The 26055-nt window shown below is 40.5% G+C and overlaps 1 protein-coding gene across 2 annotated transcripts in view; it reads left to right on the forward strand.

Moving 5' to 3' along the window:
* Positions 1-935: 935 nt before the first annotated feature.
* LOC124114469 (tyrosine-protein kinase SRK2-like) overlaps positions 936-26055 on the forward strand; it is a 35626-nt gene continuing 10506 nt past the window's right edge. The window contains exons 1-7 of one of the 2 annotated variants that reach the window (XM_046475038.2): positions 936-1075; positions 17990-18180; positions 18633-18729; positions 21661-21768; positions 22510-22601; positions 24238-24381; positions 24995-25141. In XM_046475038.2, coding sequence (XP_046330994.2) covers positions 18015-18180; positions 18633-18729; positions 21661-21768; positions 22510-22601; positions 24238-24381; positions 24995-25141 — 754 coding nt within the window. In that variant the 5' untranslated portion in view covers positions 936-1075; positions 17990-18014. Of the gene's footprint in view, positions 1076-10099; positions 10297-17989; positions 18181-18632; positions 18730-21660; positions 21769-22509; positions 22602-24237; positions 24382-24994; positions 25142-26055 lie in introns of those variants that run through there. The other variant, XM_046475039.2, reaches the window with a different exon arrangement.

A 26055-nucleotide genomic window follows, 5' to 3' on the forward strand; every position in this document is an offset into this window, starting at 1 on the left:
CACACTCAGTCACTCACTCAGTCACTCACTCACTCACTCACTCACTCACTCATTCACTCACTCACTCACTCACTCACTCACTCACTCACTCACTCTCACTCTCACTCATTCACGCACGCACGCACGCACTCAGTCACTCACTCACTCACTCACACACTCACTCACTCGCTCGCTCGCTCACTCACTCACTCACTCACTCACCCATTCATTCACGCACGCACGCACTCACTCACTCACTCACTCACTCACTCACCCACTCAGTCTCACTCACTCACTCACTCACCCACTCAGTCTCACTCACTCACTCACTCACCCACTCAGTCTCACTCACTCACTCACTCACCCACTCAGTCTCACTCACTCACTCACGATATATTTTAATTTTATCACTTTCAGCTGTACAATACAACTTAACTTTAAGAATAGAATTGAAGTGACGACCTTCCGCTTTACAATACAATGAAACACATTTACCGCATCAGCGTTACAATGGGGACCTTCAGCTCCATCAATACGTTTGTCTAACTATAGAATACTGTAAGGGACATTCTCGCGTTCCGACGTTCACGTGTCGTCACGATCTAGAGCTCGGAAACAAGGTATATATGCCCAAAGTGCGAGAATACGAGAACACGAAAATGTCCCATACGCTATTCCATATATAACACATCACACAGAACGCCCATGCCCATTTGGTATAAAACTAAACAATGCCTTCAATTGAACCAGGAAAAATATTCTTGTGAAATGACGTCAATCTCTTTGTCGGCCATTGTTACGTTAGAAGGAGGATATTAACCTTCCTATCACGATAAAAGAAATAATAACGCTATCTGACATGCCCGTAGAGATCATATCCAATAGAACATGTGATTTCATGAATATGATTTTAGACTTAAAAGTTCAGAAATAGGCCACGCTCGTTATCAGTACAGGATAGACTTGGCGTGTGTTCCCTAACAGGGAAGTATTTCTCCCTCAGTTTGCCTAGGATGTAGCGGTGTAGGCGGTGTCTCGGGAGTTTGTGTTGATGGATAAAGTCATCAATGCCCCTTCGACAGCTTCTTGACTTAGGGTAGGTGATCAGTGACATTTGATTTATGTCATGTGGACAGCAGACACATTGTGTCATGAGCTACGTGACTTTAGATTTTGTGAGTTATGACATCCCCTGTTATTGTTGTGTTTGACCCCCTCTGGGTCTCCCGAAGTTGCCGCCACCTTTGGCTTGACCCCTGTGCTTGTATTACCACAGTAACTGTTAATCCCCTGCAGTGTGTTGAGAACCCGTGAAGATCCGGGGTAGAATAGGTCTTCAGCAACCCATGCTTGCCGGAAAAGGCAACTGTGCTTGTCGTAAGAGGCGACTAACGGGATCGGGTGGTCAGGCTCGCTGACTTGGTTGATGCATGTCATCGATCCCAATTGCGTGGATCGATGCTCATGATGTCGATCACTGGATTGTCTGGTCCAGACTCGATTATTTACAGACCGCCGTCATATATCTGGAATATTGCTGAGTGCGGCGTTAAACAACAAACAAACAAACAAACAAACAAACAAAAAGTGTGTTGAGGGGTCCCTTCACTTTGCCATTCGGAGAAAAACCACAGTTTACTGTAGCCATGTTTGATATTGGATATTGTGTAATGAAAGGATTAGGAGATTAGGCGTTATCAGTAGTAGGAATTGGCGATAAAGGTCGTCCAGTATAACGATCTACTTGCCACAAAATATAAAGGTGTAAATATAGAACGCTACAACAATACGCAGGAATGCATCTAAAAATTATTTTTGTATGGATAATATCACGTGGTATAACAACAATTTGTTCAAATACGTTTGTTTTTATAAATGTAATATGTACAGAAACTTTCTATGTATTATGGTTTTTTTATTGTATGTTTCCATTATTTATTTTTATGAATAATATCTTTATACAGTTTCTCTTCCCAAAACAGTAATGACTCTATTTCTCTAGCCTATATCTACCATATATAGTAATGATTCTGTTACTCTATCCTATATACTAATGACTCTGTTTCTCTACTTTATGTAGTAATGATTCTGTTTCTCTACCCTATATAGTAATGATTCTGTTTCTCTACCCTATGTAGTAATGACTGTTTCTCTACCCTATATAGTAATGATTCTGTTTCTCTACCCTATGTAGTAATGATTCTGTTTCTCTACCCTATGTAGTAATGACTCTGTTTCTCTACTTTATGTAGTAATGACTGTTTCTCTACCCTATATAGTAATGACTGTTTCTCTACTCTATTTACTAATGATTCTGTTTCTCTACCCTATATAGTAATGACTCTGTTTCTCTACTTTATGTAGTAATGACTGTTTCTCTACTCTATTTACTAATGATTCTGTTTCTCTACTCTATGAAGTAATGACTGTTTCTCTACTCTATTTACTAATGATTCTGTTTCTCTACTCTATGTAGTAATGACTGTTTCTCTACTCTATTTACTAATGATTCTGTTTCTCTACTCTATGTAGTAATGACTCTGTTTCTCTACTCTATGTAGTAATGATTCTGTTTCTCTACCCTATATAGTAATGACTCTGTTTCTCTACCCTATATAGTAATGATTCTGTTTCTCTACCCTATGTAGTAATGACTGTTTCTCTACCCTATATAGTAATGATTCTGTTTCTCTACCCTATGTAGTAATGATTCTGTTTCTCTACCCTATATAGTAATGATTCTGTTTCTCTACCCTATATAGTAATGACTGTTTCTCTACCCTATATAGTAATGATTCTGTTTCTCTACCCTATGTAGTAATGACTGTTTCTCTACCCTATATAGTAATGATTCTGTTTCTCTACCCTATGTAGTAATGACTCTGTTTCTCTACCCTATGTAGTAATGACTGTTTCTCTACCCTATATAGTAATGATTCTGTTTCTCTACCCTATGTAGTAATGACTCTGTTTCTCTACCCTATGTAGTAATGACTCTGTTTCTCTACCCTATGTAGTAATGATTTTGTTTCTCTACCCTATGTAGTAATGACTCTGTTTCTCTACCCTATGTAGTAATGATTCTGTTTCTCTACCCTATGTAATAACTCTGTTTCTCAACCCTATGTAGTAATGATTCTGTTTCTCTACCCTATGTAGTAATGATTCTGTTTCTCTACCCTATATAGTAATGATTCTGTTTCTCGACCCTATGTAGTAATGACTCTGTTTCTCTACCCTATGTAGTAATGATTCTGTTTCTCTACCCTATGTAGTAATGATTCTGTTTCTCTACTCTATGTATTAATGATTCTGTTTCTCTACCCTATGTAATAACTCTGTTTCTCAACCCTTTATAGTAATGACGACTGTTTCTCTACCCTATATAGTAATGATTATGTTAATCTATCCTATATGCTAATGACTCTGTTTTTCTACTCTATTTACTAAAGACTCTGTTTCTCTACCCTATAGGGGGCACATGTGGCCCAGTCGTCTAAGGCGCCGCTATTCGCTGTGCAGTGTTGCGCCCCTTGGCCACGCCAGAAACCTATGATTGTGGGCTCGAATCCCGGTTCGCCCCGATTATGTTTCTAGGTTTGTCAGCACCATACCCGTGCTCATGGGTTTCACCGAAGTGGTAAACGTCTGAGATCTGCATCACTTCGGGCTTTCCTCCCACATTAAGCTGACACGCCATGATATAACTGGAATACTGTTAAAAGCGGCGTTAAACCCAACTCACTCACTCACTCTCTACCCTATATAGTAATGATTCTGTTTCTCTACCCTATATAGTAAAGATTCTCTTTCTCTATCCTATATCTACCCTATATAGTAATGACTCTTTTTCTCTACCCTATATCTACCCTATATAGTAATGATTCTGTTACTCTACCCTATATAGTAAAGATTCTGTTTCTCTATCCTATATCTACCCTATATAGTAATGACTCTTTTTCTCTACCCTATATCTACCCTATATAGTAATGATTCTGTTACTCTACCCTATATAGTAAAGATTCTGTTACTCTACCCTATATAGTAAAGATTCTCTTTCTCTATCCTATATCTACCCTATATAGTAATGACTCTTTTTCTCTACCCTATATCTACCCTATATAGTAAAGATTCTGTTACTCTACCCTATATAGTAAAGATTCTGTTTCTCTATCCTATATCTACCCTATATAGTAATGACTCTTTTTCTCTACCCTATATCTACCCTATATAGTAATGATTCTGTTACTCTACCCTATATAGTAAAGATTCTGTTACTCTACCCTATATAGTAAAGATTCTCTTTCTCTATCCTATATCTACCCTATATAGTAATGACTCTTTTTCTCTACCCTATATCTACCCTATATAGTAATGATTCTGTTACTCTACCCTATATAGTAAAGATTCTGTTTCTCTATCCTATATCTACCCTATATAGTAATGACTCTTTTTCTCTACCCTATATCTACCCTATATAGTAATGATTCTGTTACTCTACCCTATATAGTAAAGATTCTGTTACTCTACCCTATATAGTAAAGATTCTCTTTCTCTATCCTATATCTACCCTATATAGTAATGACTCTTTTTCTCTACCCTATATCTACCCTATATAGTAATGATTCTGTTACTCTACCCTATATAGTAAAGATTCTGTTTCTCTATCCTATATCTACCCTATATAGTAATGACTCTTTTTCTCTACCCTATATCTACCCTATATAGTAATGATTCTGTTACTCTACCCTATATAGTAAAGATTCTGTTACTCTACCCTATATAGTAAAGATTCTCTTTCTCTATCCTATATCTACCCTATATAGTAATGACTCTTTTTCTCTACCCTATATCTACCCTATATAGTAATGATTCTGTTACTCTACCCTATATAGTAAAGATTCTGTTACTCTACCCTATATAGTAAAGATTCTGTTTCTCTATCCTATATCTACCCTATATAGTAATGACTCTTTTTCTCTACCCTATATCTACCCTATATAGTAATGATTCTGTTACTCTACCCTATATAGTAAAGATTCTGTTACTCTACCCTATATAGTAAAGATTCTGTTTCTCTATCCTATATCTACCCTATATAGTAATGACTCTTTTTCTCTACCCTATATCTACCCTATATAGTAATGATTCTGTTACTCTACCCTATATAGTAAAGATTCTGTTTCTCTATCCTATATCTACCCTATATAGTAATGACTCTTTTTCTCTACCCTATATCTACCCTATATAGTAATGATTCTGTTACTCTACCCTATATAGTAAAGATTCTGTTACTCTACCCTATATAGTAAAGATTCTGTTTCTCTATCCTATATCTACCCTATATAGTAATGACTCTTTTTCTCTACCCTATATCTACCCTATATAGTAATGATTCTGTTACTCTACCCTATATAGTAAAGATTCTGTTTCTCTATCCTATATCTACCCTATATAGTAATGACTCTTTTTCTCTACCCTATATCTACCCTATATAGTAATGATTCTGTTACTCTACCCTATATAGTAAAGATTCTGTTACTCTACCCTATATAGTAAAGATTCTCTTTCTCTATCCTATATCTACCCTATATAGTAATGACTCTTTTTCTCTACCCTATATCTACCCTATATAGTAATGATTCTGTTACTCTACCCTATATAGTAAAGATTCTGTTTCTCTATCCTATATCTACCCTATATAGTAATGACTCTTTTTCTCTACCCTATATCTACCCTATATAGTAATGATTCTGTTACTCTACCCTATATAGTAAAGATTCTGTTACTCTACCCTATATAGTAAAGATTCTCTTTCTCTATCCTATATCTACCCTATATAGTAATGACTCTTTTTCTCTACCCTATATCTACCCTATATAGTAATGATTCTGTTACTCTACCCTATATAGTAAAGATTCTGTTTCTCTATCCTATATCTACCCTATATAGTAATGACTCTTTTTCTCTACCCTATATCTACCCTATATAGTAATGATTCTGTTACTCTACCCTATATAGTAAAGATTCTGTTACTCTACCCTATATAGTAAAGATTCTGTTTCTCTATCCTATATCTACCCTATATAGTAATGACTCTTTTTCTCTACCCTATATCTACCCTATATAGTAATGATTCTGTTACTCTACCCTATATAGTAAAGATTCTGTTACTCTACCCTATATAGTAAAGATTCTGTTTCTCTATCCTATATCTACCCTATATAGTAATGACTCTTTTTCTCTACCCTATATCTACCCTATATAGTAATGATTCTGTTACTCTACCCTATATAGTAAAGATTCTGTTTCTCTATCCTATATCTACCCTATATAGTAATGACTCTTTTTCTCTACCCTATATCTACCCTATATAGTAATGATTCTGTTACTCTACCCTATATAGTAATGATTCTGTTTCTCAATCCTATATGGTAATGTTTCTTTACCCTATGTAATGACTCTGTTTCTCTTCTCTATCTAGTAACGACTGTTTCTCGACATTGTTCTGACTGCTCCTTTTTAGAGATATTAGCATATCTAAACTTCTGCCTTAAAGAATGGTCGTTGTGTCTTTCTTCTTGTGCAAAGGCATAACCAGTAATATGTTGCTACTTTATATCCTTTTGAATTAAGGGGGCGGTGGGGTGGCCTAGTGGTTAAAGCTTTCCCTCGTCACGCCGAAGACCCTGGTTCGATTCCCGACAAGGGTACAATGTGTGAAGTCCATTTCTGGTGTCCCCCGCCGTGATATTGCAGGAATATTGCTAAAGGCGCCGTAAAACCATACGACTCTGTTATATCAAACCCTAGCTTTTAGCCTGAAAAATAATATCCGTTATAGTTATTTTAGCGATTGTTCTCTATCTGACAAAGTTGACAACTGTTGCCTGTTTCTGTCAGGATCGGGTGGTCAGGCTCGCTGACTTGGTTGATGCATGTCATCCATCCCAATTGCGTGGATCGATACTCATGATGTCAATCACTGGATTGCCTGGTCCAGACTCGATTATTTACAGACCGCCGTCATATAGCTGGAATATTGCTGAGTGTGCCGTTAAACAACAAAAAAACAACAACAAAAAAAACAACAACAAAAAAACAAAAAACAAACAAACAAACAAACGATTCGTCAGGAAATTGACTTCCCTGATCTACGTTCCTGTAAAACAGCACATGTAACACAACCCACGGCTATGTCAGAGCACAACTCTACAGTGCATAGAAACAGGCAACAGTTGTCAACTATGTCAGTGTTACTGTACTACCGTCAATGTTAGTATTCCCAGCCAAGGCCTTTCATGCAGATAACGTCACCGTGGATTATTCATGAGATTCACTAGTTTCCTGGACTCCGAGTCAGCGTGTGTGCAGGCAGTGTGGCAGTTTGCCGCTTTGACGCATATACAATTAGATATGTTGGCCATCACGTGTTTAGTCTGCATGTGCCACACAGGATCAATGCCATTAAGACAAGGAAGTAGATATACTTTGTGTACGATTTTATCATCAAGGGTTTACGCCGTACTCAGAAAATGACGGAAACGACACAGCGTCCGACAATAAAAACTGGCTTCATGAAGAGAGTCACACCTACGCCTTCTGTGTGGTGATCCTGACATTCGTAAGTAATACAATAGCGACATAGTCAACACATTATGTCACATGTGATCGAGCTGGCAACAAAGTAACAGTGATCCTATGTCACACGTGACCGCACTAGCAACTCAATGACAAAGATATAGTCAACACGTTATGTCACATGTGACCGAGCTAGCAACTCAATGACAAAGATATAGTCAACACGTTATGACACATGTGACCGAGCTAGCAACTCAATGACAGTGATACAGTCAACACGTTAAGTCACATGTGACCGAGCTAGCAACTCAATGACAAAGATATAGTCAACACATTATGTCACATGTGACCGAGCTAGCAACTCAATGACAAAGATATAGTCAACACGTTATGACACATGTGACCGAGCTAGTAACTCAATGACAGTGATATAGTCAACACATTATGTCACATGTGACCGAGCTAGCAACTCAATTAAAATTGATATAGTCAACACGTTATGTCACATGTGACCGAGCTAGCAACTCAATTAAAATTGATATAGTCAACACATGATGAAATATGTGACCGAGCTAGCAACTCAATGACAGTGATATAGTCAACACATTATGTCACATGTGACCGAGCTAGCAACTCAATTAAAATTGATATAGTCAACACGTTATGACACATGTGACCGAGCTAGCAACTCAATTAAAATTGATATAGTCAACACGTTATGACATATGTGACCGAGCTAGCAACTCAATTAAAATTGATATAGTCAACACATTATGTCACATGTGACCGAGCTAGCAACTCAATTAAAATTGATATAGTCAACACGTTATGACACATGTGACCGAGCTAGCAACTCAATTAAAATTGATATAGTCAACACATTATGTCACATGTGACCGAGCTAGCAACTCAATTAAAATTGATATAGTCAACACGTTATGACACATGTGACCGAGCTAGCAACTCAATTAAAATTGATATAGTCAACACATTATGTCACATGTGACCGAGCTAGCAACTCAATTAAAATTGATATAGTCAACACGTTATGACACATGTGACCGAGCTAGTAACTCAATGACAGTGATATAGTCAACACATTATGTCACATGTGACCGAGCTAGCAACTCAATTAAAATTGATATAGTCAACATGTTATGTCACATGTGACCGAGCTAGCAACTCAATGACAGTGATATAGTCAACACATGATGAAATATGTGACCGAGCTAGCAACTCAATGACAGTGATATAGTCAACACATTATGTCACATGTGACCGAGCTAGCAACTCAATTAAAATTGATATAGTCAACACGTTATGACACATGTGACCGAGCTAGCAACTCAATTAAAATTGATATAGTCAACACGTTATGACACATGTGACCGAGCTAGCAACTCAATTAAAATTGATATAGTCAACACATTATGTCACATGTGACCGAGCTAGCAACTCAATTAAAATTGATATAGTCAACACGTTATGACACATGTGACCGAGCTAGCAACTCAATTAAAATTGATATAGTCAACACATTATGTCACATGTGACCGAGCTAGCAACTCAATTAAAATTGATATAGTCAACACGTTATGACACATGTGACCGAGCTAGCAACTCAATTAAAATTGATATAGTCAACACGTTATGACACATGTGACCGAGCTAGCAACTCAATTAAAATTGATATAGTCAACACATTATGTCACATGTGACCCAGCTAGCAACTCAATGACAGTGATATAGTCAACACATTATGTCACATGTGACAGAGCTAGCAACTCAATAACAATGATATAGTCAACACGTTATGAAATATGTGACCAAGCTTGCAACTCAATAACAGTGATTTTGTCAGCACGTTATGTCAGACGTGACCGAGCTAGCAACTCAATAACAGTAATATAGTCAACAAGTTATGTCACATGTGACCGAGGTAGCAACAAAATAACAATGATATAGTCAACACATTATGTCACATGTGACCGAGCTATCATCTCAATAACAGTGATATAGTCAACACATGATGAAATATGTGACCGAGCTATCAACTCAATAACAGTGATATAGTCAACAAGTTATGTCACATGTGACCAAGGTAGCAACTCAATAACAATGATATAGTCAACACGTTGTTTCACATGTGACCGAGCTAGCAACTCAATGACTGTGATATAGTCGACACATTATATCATATGTGACCGAGCTAGCAACTCAATAACAGTGATTTTGTCAGCACGTTTTTGGCACGTGACCGAGCTAGCAAGAAAATAACAGTGATATTGTCAACACGTTAAGTCACATGTGACCGAGCTAGCAACTCAATGACAGTGATATAGTCAACACGTTAAGTCACATGTGACCGAGCTAGCAACTCAATGACAGTGATATAGTCAAAACGTTATGTCACATGTGACCGAGCTAGCAACTCAATAACAAAGATATAGTCAAAACGTTATGTCACATGTGACCGAGCTAGCAACTCAATGACAAAGATATAGTCAACACGTTAAGTCACATGTTACCGAGCTAGCAACTCAATGACAGTGATATTGTCAACACGTTAAGTCACATGTTACCGAGCTAGCAACTCAATGACAGTGATATTGACAACGCGGATGTATATTGCTCCTGTTTTAAATGCACAAGGTGTCCATTTTTTCCTCTGACATGAATAGTTGGATATACGCAGCTTGGCTCGGGACGGATCACACATGCTGATTGAGACTACAGGTATGTCTTTCGATCAGACACTTGTGTTCGTACACAGCAGCTCGACATGACACTGTAGTGATCATAATCCGCGTGTATTATCATTATAGGCGCCTTCTGAGCCGAACAGTGTCTTGTTTCTGTGCTGAGATAATCTTATTCCTGATGTGTAAATACTCGTAACCAGGAAATGGATATCAGTTATACTAAATTGCTCACCAACCTTGGTTTCTCTGCGCATTCAGGCCCTGCGTATTCAGACCGTGCGTATTCAGACCGTGGGTATTCAGGCCCTGCGAATTCAGCCCCTGCGTATTCAGCCCCTGCGTATTCAGCCCCTGCATATTCAGGCCCTGCTTATTAAGACCCTGCGTATTCAACCCCTGCGTATTCAGGCCATGCGTATTCAGACCCTGCATATTCAGGCCCTGCGTATTCAGACCCTGCGTATTCAGCCCTGCGTATTCAGACCCTGCGAATTCAGGCCCTGCGTATTGCATAGGAAGGTGTAAATTATAAATTCACAATCTCTTAATGTTCATTATTTGAGATAGATGTTCGCCAAGGCCTAAGGCGATCTTAACCACATCTAAACTCACGTTTCTCGCAGCAATGTTACTTACGCATAATATCTGAAGACTTGAGCCATTTTCTATCATGATTTAGTAGAATTCCACACCAGAGTATCTAGCACTGTAAAGCATCCATAGTTTGGTAATTTCATGCTAAGAACTTTAGAACATACAGAACACTTGCCATTGCTTTGTGGAACAGGAACAGGTTTCATCAGTAAAACGTGCGTATTGTCGCTAACCAGATTCGTTGCAACTGTGTCCTAACTTTGCGATCACTTTGATGTAGTTAATAGTAATTTCTGAAAATATATGAATTATTGATGACCGTAATCATCATACTGTGATCTTTCAGCAACATATATCTGAAAATTTCATTAAAAAAATTAAGGTGTTCTGTCGTTTTATCGCGTTGAATGTGGACCCCCACATATTTTTAAAGTTTACTATTTTATACTTTAAATATTTGTACTTCCGTTCTCGACACGTCTGGTATATTTTCATTCCCTGTTGTAGATATGTATCAGTTTGAAAGGAAAACCTTGTCTTTTGTTTTGACCAAAATATGCATTAAAACGCCATCCTGCTTGGCTGTTTCTCAATTAGAAATGTGGTTTGTTTTGTAAGTGTTCAACTCATTTATAAATTGCATTTTGTATGTAGTTTAATCATGAACATGGCAATATAATCACTGCATGTAGACTTGAGCTAGTAAGGCCTCTATTCCAACTTGAGATGTTAAATTGTGCATGTAGTTTGAAAATGAACATAGCTATATAATCGCTAGTCTGTGGTATGATTATGAACATAGCTATATAATGGTTGCATGTTTACCTGGGCAAGTAAGGCCATCTATTCCAACTTGAGATTTTAGATATTGTATGTGGTATGATTATGAACATAGCTATATAATGGCTGCATGTTTACCTGGGCAAGTAAGGCCATCACTCCAACTTGAGATTTTAGATATTGTATGTGGTATGATTATGAACATAGCTATATAATCGCTGCATGTTTACTTGGGCAAGTAAGGCCATCTATTCCAACTTGAGATTTTAGATATTGTATGTGGTATGATTATGAACATAGCTGTATAATCGCTGCATGTTTACTTGGGCAAGTAAGGCCATCTATTCCAACTTGAGATGTTAGATATTGTATGTGGTATGATTATGAACATAGCTATATAATGGCTCCATGTTTACTTGGGCAAGTAAGGCCATCTATTTCAACTTGAGATGTTAGATATTGTATGTGGTATGATTATGAACATAGCTTTATAATGGCTGCATGTTTACTTGGGCAAGTAAGGCCATCTATTTCAATTTGAGATGTTAAACTTTGATCCTTTTTATGCAGGGGCAAGGACTGCTAAATTATCTTCGGCGCCGCAATTGCATGGACATTTATTGGCTTATGTGAACACACTCTTAAAAGTCCATGAGCCAGACCCCTGATTTTTATGTTTGGCTACCAAATGGAGGGACAAATTTCCATTGTGTTTTTCAGATAGCCTGATGTCCAAACTACATGAAATCACATGATGGACATCCCACATGTCCAGCTAAATGTCATTTTGGCCGCCATTTTCAATATGGCCGCCATTTTTTTCCAATTTGCTCCAAATTTCAGAAATAAGCATGAAAAACAGAATTTACAATTCCTAGACAACTTTTGTGTTTTGAATGGTTTTGTGTCATACATATTTCTCTGTTATCAAATTATATTGTAAAATCTATTTTCTTTTATTTTTCATTATGCAAAGACATTAAGAATTGTTTACTTCAGTGTTATGACTTTACATAGCATTAACATTTTGTGGTTGATAACAGCTGTTTGTTGTATTTGTAATAATAAGAGATCACAGAAGTTACATTGTTTTCTTGCACTGCAAAGCCTGTTTTCCTTGCTCAAAATGTTCTCAAAATTTACACACAAATTTCCGAGTGCTAACCTAATGTTTGAGAATTCTCTGCATTTCAATTTAATACAAAAACAATAACATATCTCGTTTAAGCAGTTCTTTTATGGTTCTTAAATGTTTCAAAAGGAAGCAATATTGCCTTCTTACCATGAATATGAATTGGCATGTTGAAGGCAAAGGGCACAAGTACACAGGAGAGATTGTTTTCAATCATCAGAAATCTTCGCTCCAAAACAGAGTCCGACTATGTCATAAGCAACTGTTTATGAATCACTATCAAATAGTCATGGTACTAGGTGTTAGCGAAACACTCAGCGTATCCTGCCCCACCTGACTCCATATGATATTAATTCCACCTTTGATTCTCAAATACGTTATTTGAATATAAAGGAAACTTTCCTTGATTGTATTAAGAATTATAGTCAATCTTTTCAAGTTTTTTCACCACCATTCCACACGACAAACTAAAGAAAATACATCATTCCTGACCCATGCTACATCAGCCACTAAACGCGATGACCATATGGCGTACCTTCATCTTTAAAGGTTGAAGACAATTGGTGAAATGCTGGACTTCATTATAAATAACATCTTTATGAAATTTAGAAATAGAACATCAAGTCAAGTAGGCACCCCCTCGGTCACAAATTGTAATCCCTCCCCCCGCCCCCCTCTTCACCCCCACCCGATCCCCCTCCCCCCTTGCTGATATGTTTCTTTATGCACATCAATAGGATTTTCTGCTCGGATTATCACAATCAAAACATTAAAAAAAATAGAATTTTGCCAAGATGTTTAACTAAAGCTTCAGGTATATGGATGATCACATATCATTCAATAATGTCAAATAGCCAAATCCCTTCCACTGATTTAGCAACCTGATCCAGAACTGAAAGAGACCAGCCAAACTACCTTATCTTTTTGATATTTGAAGCGGGGCGGTCGGGTAGCCTAGTGGTTAAAGCGTTCGCTCGTCACGCCGAAGACCCGGGTTCGATTCCCGACATGGGTACAATGTGTGAAGCCCATTTCTGGTGTCCCCCGCCGTGATATTGCTGGAAAATTGCTAAAAGCGGCGTAAAACCATAGTCACTCACTGATATTTGAAGCTATGCATAAGGACCAGAGTGACAAGAGGGTACTGCATGCTACGAGGGGTGGCTTTCGAACAGTCAAGTTTCCCTTTATGTCCAGTAGCTCCAGCCTTTGATGTCAACATTTCACAACTTTCAAGGGAAAATCAAGCATGTATCCGCCGTAGAAAATGTATGTTGTTCTAGGGGATACTTCTTCAATATACAACACAACTCCGTCTGCGGGTCCACAACGTTTTATTGTGCATGGGAGCTTCACTAGCTGTTTCGTGTTCAGCTCCCAGATCTCAATTGCCAGCTCGCGCAGGTCTTGATGGATATATCTCTTTCTAACTTTCATTACTATTCTTTATAAGGTAATACAGCTATGCTATGTAGTATCTCGTCCACAACCCACATGCCTCACGTGCAGTGGTCGTCTTGGTGATCTTACTCTTGGCCTTATAAGCCAACAGCATGAAGTTGCAGTCCCACAATTTCAAGAGTATGTATGGCCGGCCTCCCGCATCCCTCACTAGCCCCCAGTGAAACAGCTGTCCAGTGCACGCCTGACCTGTGACCTGGTCACTCCCCCACGAGGGGTTTGCTTGAGGGAGAGGGGGAGGAAATGTGCGCTACTGCCCAGCGCACACTGCCCGCGGTACATTGTATATTACCGCATGTGGTATACTGTATATATCTCTTGAAATACTGTATACTGCATGTGATACATGCTCTTTCTTTGAAGAATTTATCAGCGTAATACGACTCTTGTTCAAAAGGTGCTTGATCAGCGTTGCAACATACAAGGATTTCTTTCCAAGCCTTTTATGGTACTATACATGTGGAGGACATGTTGTTAAACTTTGACCAGAATGATGTCCGATCACTTCCATATTTTTTACTTGTACCGTATTTTCCCGTGTTTTCTCCAGGTGAACATTTGACTTGCCTTTTCATGTGTTTGTGAAATGTGCCACAGGTGGGGCAGGTTTTGCCCAACTTTTCGGAAGCACCTCGTATCATCACTGATTAATTCCGGGTTAGAAATGGTCTTCAACAACCCATGCTTGTCGTAAATAGGATCCGGTGGTCAGGCTCGCTGACTTGGTTAATGCATGTCATCGTATCCCAATTGCGTGGATCGATGCTCATGATGTCAATCACTGGATTGAGTGCGGCGTTAGGCAACAAACTGAGGGTGAGTGAGTGAGTTTGGTTTAACGCCGCTTTTAACAGTATTCCAGTTATATCGCGGCGTATCAGCTTAATGTGGGAGGAAAGCCCGAAGTGATGCAGGTCTGAGACGTTTACCACTTCGGTGAAACCCACGAGCACGTGCTGACAAACCTAGAAACATAGCAACAAACAGAGAAATCAAAATAACTGATAATGATTCATACACATATGCTTATAATGGTCGAAATGGTATAACATAGATTTATTAATATGATTATATATTTTTTGTCGCTTTCATTTTTTGCCGGCGCCGCTTTAAGAACGTCCAGGGTACCGATCCACAAAGTTTTCGTAACGTTCGACCTATCGTAACTATATAGTGAGTGCGTTGGGTTTAAAGCCGCTTTGAACAGTATTCCAGTTATGTCACGGCGTGTCAGCTCAATGTGGGAGGAAAGCCTGAAGTGATGCAGGTCTGAGACGTTTACCACTTCGGTGAAACCCACGAGCACGGGTATGGTGCTGACAAACCTAGAACCATAATCCGGGCGAACCAAACCTAGAACCATAATCCGGGCGAACCGGGATTCGAACCCACAATCATAGGTTTCTGGCGACGCAACTCTGCACAGCAAATCGCGGCACATTAGATGACTGGGCCACCCGTGCCCCCCCCCCCCCCCCCCCCCCCCCGGGTTACTATATAGCTAATGTAGAGGGGAATGTCCGAGTAACTCTCCATTCCAGCTTCTCTGCCGCTGTTGCGCGTGCGCCAAGCTCCGTCGCGATTTTTCAATGCATGGTACACGGCTCTTCATAATTTCGTTGGGTCCTAAACTAGTATTTATCAATTGCCTGCACATTGTTAATACATGCTGACGGGAATAATAGGAAATATAGAGCCCCGAACAAGGATATATATATATACTGAACCGCAAAAGAAACGTCACCATGGATAGATATGAGAAACCTTATTTGTCCAAACACTGTAAACATACTTTGAGACATATTAAAAAGATGAAACTTGGCAAAACCGATCATCAAGGTTGAAATTAAAGTGTCAAATGTTCTTTAACGTGAAACACAACACCAGTCTCTGAGAAAATGGCATCCCATATTAGTATCTCCTGTGTCCGCCATGTGCCTTGATGACTGCAACTGAATGGATGAGGCGGTTGATGAAGGCCACTGGCGCTTGAGCCCACACTCTGAGGAACGCCTGACGCAGTTCAGCTGCAGTTGTCGACCTTGGTCGGACGTTATTCAGCCGTCTTTGAATCTCGTCCCACAGGTGCTCAATGGGATTTAAATTCAGGACTGAGGACAGGCCACTGCATGGTTCTGATGCTTTTCTGCTGGAGGAAGTCTCTTGTTTCTCTGGCAGTGTGGACAAGGCGAAATCATGCTGAAAATCGTGGTTGCGGCGACGTGCCAAATGAGGTATGGCGTGTAGTCTCAAGACTTGATCAATGTACCGAGCTGCTGTGACACCATTGCCTCTCCCTAGACCGATGTTCTGGAAGACCACAGGGCAAGCTCAATTCCACACCACACCATGATGCTCGGACCACCCCATGAGTCTCTCTCAACAACACAAGCATCCGCATAACGTTCCCCGCGGCGGCGTCAGACTCTCTCTCTGCCATCTGCTGTTGAGATATAGTAACGGCTCTCGTCTGAGAAGAGGACTCTTCTCCGCTGCAGGTGGCGCCAATGCTGGTGCTGTGTTGCCTACTGAAGACGATCCCGGCGATTATGTGGTGTCAGAATGGGTCCTCGGTGTGGCCTGTGACAATGGAGGTGTCTGCTCGTCAATTGTCGACGCACGGTGTCCGCACTAATGTGTCGCTGGTGTGTCCCCATGGTCTGTCGAGCAGTTTCCGCAGCAGAAACAAAGCGATCTTGAAGATACTGTTGCACTATCTGACGATCTTGACGTCAGGTGGTGACCCTTGGTCTTCCACTACGTGGTCGGTCATCAGTAGTGTTTGTGTTCTACTACCGTTGCTGGAGCCTGTATATGGTCCTTACGTCGATTTGAAATGCATTGGCTACTTGCCGGGCGGTTTGTTCAGCTTGCAATCGTTCAAGGGCTTGGTGTCGCTGATTTCTTGTCAATTTTGGCATGTGGTAGCAATTCAATAACGAATGAATGTTATCCGATCTGGGTGGATTTTTATAGGGCAAGAAAGGGGAGAACGCATGTGCATTTCAATTTGCACGGAACTCACGTGCATCGGGTTACCATGGCCGTTGCCGTGATGCGTTTTATTGTCATCTGCTTTGTTTTTTTCTCATCAAATTTCATTTTTCCGGAAAAGGTAATGTTAAATTTGAGAAACTTTCACAAAAATTACCCAGATATTTAAATGACAACTTTTCGTGCAATGTTTCTTGGGGTGACGTTTCTTTTGCGGTTCAGTATATATTATCTGATTTGTTTTTTCTCGTGAAAGGTTTATCTAATTGCTGTAAATATGAACAGTGTTGTAGGTAACCTGCTCTAACACAAATTATATACATATTATTTTGAGGTTTTAAACATTATGCAAAGTTATGAAAATATTCAATAGTTAATTTCACACCATACATTCATGTGCCGCCGTAGCTGAGTTTGACAATTAGACGATCTAACATCAAACGATCCGGGTTCGAACCCCACTGGCGACACTTATTTTCGGAAAAAAATGAAATTATTCACTTGTCAATAAATGTAAAAATAGTTCCGTCATTTCCAAGTGAAATTCCAAATAAATTCAAATACTGGTTTAAGATAATTTATAGTTGACAAACAACTTCCATTCCTGAAAAATAATGGAGCGTTCAAACAATAGAATGACGTCACAGATGTGTTTTAACATCGGCTTACGAATATCGTAGTGCTCTGTGGATCGGGACCCAGGTACGTAGTGCTACGTGTCTCGTTTTGTCCATCAGAGAACAATGCTGACATTCGACTGCTTCAGGTGCCGCTAGCCTCCCTTCACCGAGATGGGTAAATGTGTATCGAGGAATGAGGATATCCCCAAGCTCCCTCCCTCCATCAGCCAGCTGAATGCCGGTACGTTTGACCCGACCACACAGCCCTCTACAAGTTACAACGATGCCAGTCTGTCCACCAAGAAGCGGAGCCTGCCACCGCTGCCGCCAGTTCAACGTAAGACGTATATATACATTCAGTGGTGTTTTCTTCATGGAAACCATTGACTCTTTTCGTAAAATTATTACACATGCTGAACCTGCTTAGTATTTGTAAAAAATGTCAGCTTTGAAAATATTTTTGAATAGCATTAGAATATTATTAGAATAGGAGCGTGTTTATCCACATGGACTAGTAATACAAGCGATCAGTGAAACCGCCTCATCTATTTCATATTTAGATCTATGCATAACGATTCAGGGTGTCCAAAACATATCCACAAGACTGTGTGACAAGAAGGATTATTTCCCATTTTGTCGAGGAATTTTCCAGCAGCTCCAACCTTTCAGAAAAGTGGAATTTTATCTTTTTATGCAATGTATGTTTCTCCAAAAAAAATAAAAATGGTTCAATGCTTTTAAAAGTGTTGACTTTAAATTTAACTTTGGTGCATCCCATATGTTTTGCAGAGGTCATCAAGTTCCTGGCCATGTATGATTTTGAGGCTGTAAATGATGATGACCTATCCTTCAAAAAGGGGGATCGTCTTGAAGTTGACGAGGGAAGGTATGTTGTCATGATGATTTAGAAAGGGGATCGTCTTGAAGTTGACGAGGGAAGGTATGTTGTCATGCTGATTTAGAAAGGGGATCGTCTTGAAGTTGACGAGGGAGGGTATGTTGTCATGATGATTTAGAAAGGGGCCTTCTTGAAGTTGACGAGGGAGGGTATGTTGTCATGGTGATTTAGAAAGGGGGCCGTCTTGAAGTAGACGAGGGAAGGTATGTTGTCATGATGATTTAGAAAGGGGGCCGTCTTGAAGTAGACGAGGGAGGGTATGTTGTCATGCTGATTTAGAAAGGGGATCGTCTTGAAGTTGACGAGGGAAGGTATGTTGTCATGGTGATTTAGAAAGGGGGCCGTCTTGAAGTTGACGAGGGAAGGTATGTTGTCATGCTGATCTAGAAAGGGGGCCGTCTTGAAGTAGACGAGGGAGGGTATGTTGTCATGCTGATTTAGAAAGGGGGCCGTCTTGAAGTTTACGAGGGAGGGTATGTTGTCATAGTGATTTAGAAAGGGGGCCGTCTTGAAGTTGACGAGGGAAGGTATGTTGTCATGATGATTTAGAAAGGGGATCGTCTTGGAGTTGACGAGGGAGGGTATGTTGTCATGATGATTGAGAAAGGGGGCCGTCTTGAAGTTGACGAGGGAGGTTATGTTGTCATGCTGACTTAGAAAGGGGGCCGTCTTGAAGTTGACGAGGGAAGGTATGTTGTCATGCTGATTTAGAAAGGGGACCATCTTGAAGTTGACGAGGGAAGGTATGTTGTCATGGTGATTTAGAAAGGGGGCCGTCTTGAAGTTGACGAGGGAAGGTATGTTGTCATGGTGATTTAGAAAGGGGGCCGTCTTGAAGTTGACGAGGGAGGGTATGTTGTCATAGTGATTTAGAAAGGGGTCCGTCTTGAAGTTGACGAGGGAAGGTATGTTGCCATGGTGATTTAGAAAGGGGGCCGTCTTGAAGTTGACGAGGGAAGGTATGTTGTCATGCTGATTTAGAAAGGGGGCCGTCTTGAAGTTGACGAGGGAGGGTATGTTGTCATGATGATTTAGAAAGGGGGCCGTCTTGAAGTTGACGAGGGAAGGTATGTTGTCATGATGATTTAGAAAGGGGGCCGTCTTGAAGTTGACGAGTGAAGGTATGTTGTCATGCTGATTTAGAAAGGGGGCCGTCTTGAAGTTGACGAGGGAGGGTATGTTGTCAGGGTGATTTAGAAAGGGGGCCGTCTTGAGGTTGACGAGGGAAGGTATGTTGTCATGAAGATTTAGAAAGGGATACCGTCTTGAAGTAGACGAGGGAAGGTATGATGTCATGATGATTAAGAAAGGGGGGCCGTCTTGAAGTTGACGAGGGAAGGTATGTTGTCATGCTGATTTAGAAAGGGGGCCGTCTTGAAGTTGACGAAGGAAGGCATTGTGTCATGATGACTTACCAAATGCTGAAGTATTAAAGGTCATTCTTCAATATGTCTGTTCAGGGGTTCCTGGTTTATTGCCAGATATCATACATAAACAAGGGACAATTATTCCAGACAAACATGATTGGACTTTTTCCTGATTCCCAAGAATGTTTAAAGGAAATGTGAATGATGTTTAGGTTCAGTTGAACATTTCAGCATGAGATACAGCTGACAACACAGTACATGTGAAACCACATCAAGATCTCCACCAGATCTGTATCACTGTGTACCATTGATGTAAATATGAGATACAGCTGACTACAGAATACATGTAGAACCACATCAAGATCTCCACCAGATCTGTATCACTGTGTACCATTGATGTTAATATGAGATACAGTTGACAACACAGTACATGTGGAACCACATCAAGATCTCCACCAAATCTGTATCACTGTGTGCTGGTGATATAAACGTGAGATACAGCTGACTACAGAATACATGTAAAACCACATCAAGATCTCAACCAAATCTGTACCACTGTGTTCCATTGATGTAAATATGAGATACATCTGACTACAGAATACATGTTAAACCACATCAAGATCTCCACCAAATCTGTACCAATGGTTGGCTAGTGATGTGAAGCACGGTAATTTACTCCCCTTAGCCAGCTCCACGATCCGCTGATGTTGTGTTCGACCCTGCTGTTCCCTGATAATTGTTCTTGGTTTGTCAGCACAATTCCCTTGATCGCGAATTTCACCAAAGTGGTGATCGTCTAAGACAGGCATAAATATCATGAAATAACTGATATAAAGTTAAAAGCGCCTAAACCCCAAATCACTCACTCACTCGTTACCAACTCACTCAACCCGATGCGTGCACTTAAAGTGGTTATTTATTTGTTTTTAAACGACGCCCTTAGCAATATTCCAGCTATATTACGGCGATCTGTTAAAAATGGTCAATCCAGTGATTGACAGCATGAGCATCAGTCTAAGGAACTGGATACGATGGTATGTTGAGTCAGCGAGCTTGACACCTGATCCCGTTAGTCGCTTCTTTCGACAAGTAATGTTTGTCGAAGACCACATATAAAAAAATATGTTGAAGTAGTTGAGGTGAGGTGAAATTGGGTTTAACGTCGCGTCCAAGATTATTGCACTTATATAGCGACGTGCATGCACGTGTGTGTGTGTGTGTGTGGGGGGGGGGGGGGGGGGCTGCTTGTACTAGTCCGGATTGATGCCGATTTATAGTGCTAGCCCACTGAGATACCATGCCGCAGTTTAACATGAATACCCCACTCAGGTATAGCCTGGTATAGCCCCTTAATGCCGAGCGCCAGACAGGGTAACAACAAGTACCATCTTTTAAAGTCTTTTTGTATGACGCGCCCGGGGATCGAACCCCGTACCTTCCGCTCTCCGGGCGGACGCTCTACCACTAGACCACGGAGGCGGTCTGTTGAAGTAGAGATTGGATATGTACATAGATACGTGTAGTTAACTGTGTGGTGATCTCTGTACTTCAGCCAAGAGAACAGTGACTGGTGGGTAGCAACCAACGCACTGACCCGACGGAAGGGGTACATCCCCAGAAACTACGTGTGTAAGGACGACGAGTCCCCACAAGCACAAGAGTAAGTTGTACCCATCATTCATTTAGGGACTGGTTATTTATTCTAGGTGGCGAGGGGGTCCATATCTCATTATACAGCCCTTTTTGTGGTGACATGTTTTTATGCCCGCTCCCCATACACATAACATGACCCCCTCCCTACAATAAATGACCAGTTCCTATATAACGTCCAAATTAATATATAATTTATTTATTTGTAAATATAGAACTGTCACTTGTTCATGACACACCCCTTATTGCTGTGATATATATCCTAGAATTACGCCCTTTCGTTGTTTCATCGATTTCACGTGATTTTGATTGGACAATGCACAGACTCGTTAATCCAGCCAAATTGTAACTCCATAATACCAGCCTAGTTCGGCAAGGTTGGATATTGGACTTTTATAGTCAGTTAACTCGCTTGCTTCCGGAAGATGTAGAACTTCGGGATTGTCTTTCATACGCCTGGCATCATCACGATTTGATTCATAAACACATGCTGATGACACTGTCGGAATCGTACAGTGGATCTCTTTTCAGCACAGATTTCTTATGAAAATGGAAATGTTTTGTCCTTTTATATTAATAATGCTTGCTGGGTTATGGTACTGGGTTAAATGTGACTTTTGTATAGAGGCTGTTACATTCATCTAACGTTTGGGAACATGCAAGAACGTATTGGTAAACAGATATTCAAATGGTATGTATTACATGGGTTGTGACCATATGTTCACATATAGGGCGCTCTCTGTTTCCACAGCTGGTGGTATAATTGTGACCGTAAAGAGGCCGACAAGATGCTGCTGCTTCCTGGCAACAAACTTGGCACTTTCCTGGTCAGAGAGTCTACAGGTGAGGAGAGTCACTTGTCCCTCCCCAACGCGTTATCTTGAACTTGGCATGACGCACCAGCATTGAAAAATAAGGGATCCTGCCTTACTGATACATTTCAGCTTGTTAATTCACCTTCTAAAATCCTATGTCCTTACAAAGCAGTGAAAGGTCTGTCCTTGGTTTGGACAGTGAAAGTATTGCGTAATTAAGCATACCAATGTAAATGGGGAAGGAACGTTTTAAGGGTTTGCCTGAATTTGACCGGTGCCGTACTTTCATTTTGAAGCACGGGATATTATGTGTATCCCCTCAAGAGCACTGTGAATGTGTTTTGACATATTGAAATGTCAAGTGTCAAAGTCATCATGAAGGCCATAGCCTGAAAGGAGTGTTGACCTCCGAACTTGAGAAATATTTACTGTAGGTCAATGGTATTTCGTACCTGTAAGATCAAGTAAGTTTCAAGATCAATGTTGTTTCGCTATGATGCTTTTTTAAAAGTCTTATGCATGTATATTTTGTATTAGCATAATAGTTTTTTAAAACAAGTGATGACAATGTGATGATACAGTGGAAGGTCACGGTGACCTACATTCATTGAGTAACATTTTTAGTTGTTCCATAGAACTCTGTCCGGGGTTATCATGTTTGCTTTATGTGCTAGATAACCTTTTTGATGTTCTTGAAATACTTGCAACTAATAATGAAGGTCAAAGTCTCTGTCAAGGTCACTAGAATGGTGATTCTGCTGTTTTCGGTTAAAGCGTTCGCTCGTCACGCCGGGTTCGATTGGACATGGGTACAATGTGTGAAGCCCCCGACGTGATATTGCTGGAATATTGCTAAATTGGGCGTAAAACCATACTCACTCACTCACTCACTCACCAAGGTGGAATATCAAATAAGGATGATGAAGATGTCAGGGACCTCAGTGGTTAAAGGATTGATTAATCTCTCCTTATGTTTGATTCCCAAAATAGGCCGTACCCTATTTTAATCGGCGAATTGGAACTCACTTCGTCACCTTCTCCCCCCCCCCCCCCCCAACAGTGTATAACTCTTGTCTTCACAGTGTGTTGCTTGCCTAAGGCTGCACTCAGAAACATACATGACGGCGGCTAGCAAAAAATCGAGCCTGGACTTAAAAAACCAGTGATTGATATTACGAGCACTCCGTTTTGGTATAATGGCACACAATCAGAAACAAGTCACCGCAGCTGACCATTCGATTCATGTAGTCGCCACTTACGACAATCATGATACCGTGGTTCTGTTTTAAGCGGTGACCCCCACGGTTACCATCAGTATAGAAGTGTATAAGTGCCATATTCTAAAAACTATCATCTACGTAGAAGATATTTATTTTTAGAATGTGGCCCTAATACGCTTCCATACATGGTGCAGCGTTACTATGGAGATATGTTTCCTGCTCTTACATATTATTCGATTCATGTATTCGCCACTTACGACAATCATGATACCGGGGATCTGTTTTAAGCTGGGAATCCCACGGTTACCATCAGTACGGAAGTGTATTAGTGCCATATTCTAAAAACTTTCATCTACGTAGAAGACATTTATTTTTAGAATGTGGCACTAATACGGTTCCATACACGATCCTGCTCTTACATACCCAGTCTTCTGTTTGTTGCAGACAAGTCCTCCCATGTGTTGTCGGTGCGAGACAACGTCCCGAGCGTCAAACACTACCGTATGCGGAAGTTGGATAACGGAGGCGTTTACATCAACACAAAGAGAACATTTCCTGATGTAATTGAACTTATAGACCACTATAAAAGTAAGTAAAACTATGGTTTTGTCATATCTGAATGATTCAAAGATTGGCATTGGTTTGGCAGTGTCAGGTCTGTGTTGACACAATTATTGGAGTAAACGATCTGATGTTACTGGATTGAGCTCCAGCCTATGGAGGGGGCAGGGGTGGCCCAATCGTCTAAGGCGCCGCAATTCGCCGTGCAGAGTTGCGTCTCTTGGGCACGCCAGAATCCTATGATTGTGAGTTCGAATCCCGATTCGCCCCGATTATGTTTCTAGGTTTGTCAGCACCATACCCGTGCTCGTAGGTTTCACCGAAATGGTAAACGGCTGAGATCGCATCACTTCGGGCTTTCCTCCCACATTAAGCTGACACGCCGCGATATAACTATAACACTGTTGAAAGCGGAGTTAAACCCAACTCACTCACTCACTCACTCCAGCTTATGGAAGTGTTGGTTATTCATTGAACTGGTGATTTCATTTCCAGATTTCAATATTCATTTAGAAAAAAAAACGTTTTTATTCCTATGTCTCCAGACGGACATGTTCGTTATGAGAAAAAAGGGTTTTCTGGCCTTGTTTTTCATTTTGAGAGAACATATTTTTGGAATGTGTCAATGCATTATTGCCAGAGAATGCAGATGGGCTGTGCGCAGTGCTAACAAAAGCGTGTCCTAGGACCCGACCGATTGTACACTTCCGGGACCTAGAAGTGGCCCGAAATGCGGTCAAGATGGCTGCCAAACTTGGCGCTGGGTGTTTTGGCGAAGTATGGAAGGGTAGGTACAAATCTGTGGATGACAATCCTATCTTGGTCAACATTTCAAACCCCCGTGGAAGCTTAAATTCGACCATTTTGTGAATAACATATTAAAAATCTATCAGTGTTTATGCCCGAACGTTCAATTCCATATCTGTTCAATGAGATTTATCTTGAAATATACTCGGTTTATATTCTTTGGTTTGGCAAAGATTTTTTCCTTATTATGAATTTTATTTTTGAAATATTTATTGTTATCAGTATTATTACAATACATTACACTCGAAGATCCGGGACAGAATAGATCTTCAGCAACTCATGCTCTCTGTAAAAGGCGACTATGTTTGTCGTAAGACGCGACTAACGGGATCGGGTGGTCAGGCTCACTGACTCGGATGATGCATGTCATCGTATCCTAGTTGCGTGGATCGATGCTCATGATGTCAATCACTGGATTGTCTGGTCCAGACTCGATTATTAACCGACCGCCGTCATATAGCTCCATATTGCTGAGTGCGGCGTTAAACGACAACAAACAAACAACACGTTTTTTCGTAGAAGAGATCCTTTTGCAGGATTTCAAGTATATTTGACGAACAGACCTGAAATGTAAATAGTAGTCTCTTAGTGAACTGTATATTTGTCTTGCTTATGTTAACGATAGCTTCGCCGTGGGTATTGTAGGATAGAATTGGTCCCCAGTAACATATACGTGTCGTAAAAGTCGGATAAAATGGATTGGTTGTCCAGCTTAGTGACTTGTTTCAGTCTACCCTAGGCTACCCCCCCCCCCCCCCCCCCCCCCCCCCCCCCCCACCGTCCCCAACAGATGCTAAAACTTACTAGGGGGCACGGGTGGTCCAGTCGTCTAAGGCGCCGCGATTCGCTGTGCAGAGTTGCGTCCCTTGGGCACGCCAGAAACCTATGATTGTG

This window comes from Haliotis rufescens, unplaced genomic scaffold, assembly GCF_023055435.1.
Source record: "Haliotis rufescens isolate VD_foot unplaced genomic scaffold, xgHalRufe1.0.p SCAF_2, whole genome shotgun sequence".
Lineage (NCBI taxonomy): Eukaryota > Metazoa > Mollusca > Gastropoda > Lepetellida > Haliotidae > Haliotis > Haliotis rufescens.